Source organism: Solanum pennellii, chromosome 8, assembly GCF_001406875.1.
Source record: "Solanum pennellii chromosome 8, SPENNV200".
In the NCBI taxonomy this organism is placed as follows: domain Eukaryota; kingdom Viridiplantae; phylum Streptophyta; class Magnoliopsida; order Solanales; family Solanaceae; genus Solanum; species Solanum pennellii.
This window is the reverse complement of record NC_028644.1, coordinates 61,706,305-61,708,965: the sequence shown is the minus strand read 5'-3', so window position 1 is coordinate 61,708,965 and position 2,661 is coordinate 61,706,305. Positions and strand designations below refer to the sequence as shown.

The following is a 2,661-nucleotide window of genomic DNA, read 5'->3' as shown; positions in this document are numbered from 1 at the left end:
CATTAAAATATGTATAGAAGCCTATTTGATATATTCTTATCTTTCAAGGAAATTAATTAGATATATGAAAGAGGAAAATTAGAGTCTCGACTCGTAAAAGTAGAATGTCGAATTATTGATCAATAGTCAACTGGGAGAAGAAAATATACGCCTGCATGGTAAAATCAGGGAACATCTTTGCACCTGTGAAGCGTCATCATCTTCATCATGGGCAAGTTTTCCACAAATTAGTCATTCAAGTCCCACAACCCAGAAGATACACACCCTTGAGATGTCTTAATACACCTCAAGGGCAGTATGAATGGTTGATAAAATCATAGAACCACCTGCTGATATCTCACTTCACAAGCATGAAGAGTCGACCAACCAGTTTACACACTGCAGTATAATATCTTCATATTCCATTTGAAGTACATAGAAACAAATACCAAAACATAAAACAGTGAAGACACTGCAAAACTTAACATATCCCTTGTAGCTCAGCAAACAATGGATTATATAACTATTACAATTCTTTCAGGTGAGGCATTGATGTAATATTTCCCTAGTGAGCCATAAAGCTCTTACCAGTACAGGAGTTCATATCGCTTGTAAACACTTCCAGGTAAAAGCACAAATAACTGCATGACAAGTTATAACAGCACCAAGCTGCACAAATGAAGACATTCTATACATATCCAAGCTGGCAAAAAAGGAAGCTCCTCAACTTTCTTTGTGATCTTGGGGTTTTACTCTCTACAAGAAATGTACACAAACTCACAAAGAACCATTAAATGCATATGGACTAAACGGAACAATGTGTGAAAATTAACTGTTGAGGGAAAAATCAGAACAAACACAAGCTTGATTACTAAATAGATGTCGAATTATATTGAAGAAAAAAAGGAAGGTGCAGAAACCAGTCACTGTCACATGCTCCCAGCTCTGCCAGGAGTTGTTTTGGGTGATTTGAACTTTGAAATGTCAACAAGATCACCAAATAGTTTATCCTCTGGCTTTGAGGGCTTTCCAGATGGTATGTATGAAGGAGTTGAAACTGGATAGGACGAATTATTTAGGACACCGTCATCCCTCACAGAGAGCCCAGACATTCTCTGATTAAGAAATTGTGTGTTCTGTGGTTGAGCATAGCCATAGCCATAGCCAGCCATCTGGTTTCCATACATTTGTTGTTGGGCATACATATAAGCCATGTGCCCAGGTGGCATTTGTTGTGGAAACATACCCATTGATTGTCCACCTTGGATTGTTTGAGGAAGCAAGCCTACCATCTGATTGTTTTGCATAGCCTGATTCATCATTGCAGGCTGTCCACCAGTGATCGGTTGTGCATACATACCATGGACATGTGAACCACCAGCCAATTGCTGGTTGTTAGTTGCCATCAGCTGGCTATTTTGCATTGATAAAGCATTTGGACTACCAGACATTATCTGATTGTTGTGCATTGGTAGGGCATGTGGACTACCTGGCAACAACTGATTATTTTGCATCAGTTGAGCATGAGGATTCCCCACTGTTTGGCTGTTCTCTGCTGCCTCAGCTTCCCATGGAGGTGGTGGAAACGAACTGCTTTGACCACCTAATCAGAAATTAGACAACAACTATGTGAGTAATAATTCAGAAACTCAATGAGCAAGAGGTCGTAAAATTCAGGCAATACATAAGACCTGTACAGAAATTTGGTTTTACACGTGAGGCATACCAACTTCAAACACACGCTATACTTCAGCATATCCCTATTTAACTCTTCACTAACATATCTATAATGGTTGCCTGGTCTTTTGGGGTAATAGAGAATAATAATGAGGACAATTTCGACCTACAGCGAACAGACTACACATTTCTATAGAACTTTTAAGCAAAACAGAATGCGTGCAGATTTTTTGTAGTTGTTGATATAGAACAGAATGCATGCAGAATGACAAAGAAACGCACCATAAACTGGAGAAGGTGACTGCTGCTGTTGCTGTGGTATCTGTTCGTTCCAGGCCGTGTTAGAGTCTTGTGTATGTGTAGTTCCGGGGACACTTCCATTTGGGTACAAAGCTGACTGGGTAGAAGTGAAACTCTGTTGTCGAAATTGAGGGGACGAAGCATGTGTCTGCCCTGCTGAATATGGAGATTGTGAGTTGCTGGGTGATGAAAACATGTCAACAAGAGCAAGGGCATTCTGCTGTGAAACAGGACTTGCAGGCTGAGGTTCTCCACCAACAGGAACAAGGGCCAGGACATTCTCAGTTGTAGGTGAGCTGAAGTCATCTCCACTCAGAAGATCAATTTTCGGGTCAACTTTTGTTGTTGTTGATGGAATGCTAGCTGAAGGAGGAGCAGGAAGAAGCAACTGTGTCCCTAGGCTAGCATTTGATGTAGATCTGGAAAGAACACCAAGTGATTTATATGAAAAAGACAGTGTGACATTGACGACTCAAAAATGAAAGAGACTACCCAGGATTTCTAACATATTTCCCCTTTTCTTTGGGGGAAGGGGCAGGGATAGCTTATTTAAATTACAATCATCTAGCACTGACTAGGGAAATTCTGCATCACAAAGATATTTCTATCAATCTTGCAGTACCAGAGGACTTTTGAACCTTGATAACATCCTAATATAGTTGATAATAATTTTAAAAAGAAACCAAGAATTGGGGGGGGGGGGGG

At 40.3% G+C, this 2,661-nt stretch overlaps 1 protein-coding gene across 1 annotated transcript in view; it reads right to left on the bottom strand.

Annotated features, from left to right (window-relative positions):
* Positions 1 to 370: 370 nt before the first annotated feature.
* LOC107028639 (TOM1-like protein 9) overlaps positions 371 to 2,661 on the bottom strand; it is an 11,923-nt gene continuing 9,632 nt past the window's right edge. The window contains exons 9-10 of the mRNA XM_015229783.2: positions 1,939 to 2,375; positions 371 to 1,582 (exon numbers count right to left, since the gene is read on the bottom strand). Of these exons, the coding sequence (XP_015085269.1) occupies positions 909 to 1,582; positions 1,939 to 2,375 (1,111 nt within the window). The 3' untranslated portion in view covers positions 371 to 908. The remainder of the gene's footprint in view (positions 1,583 to 1,938; positions 2,376 to 2,661) is intronic.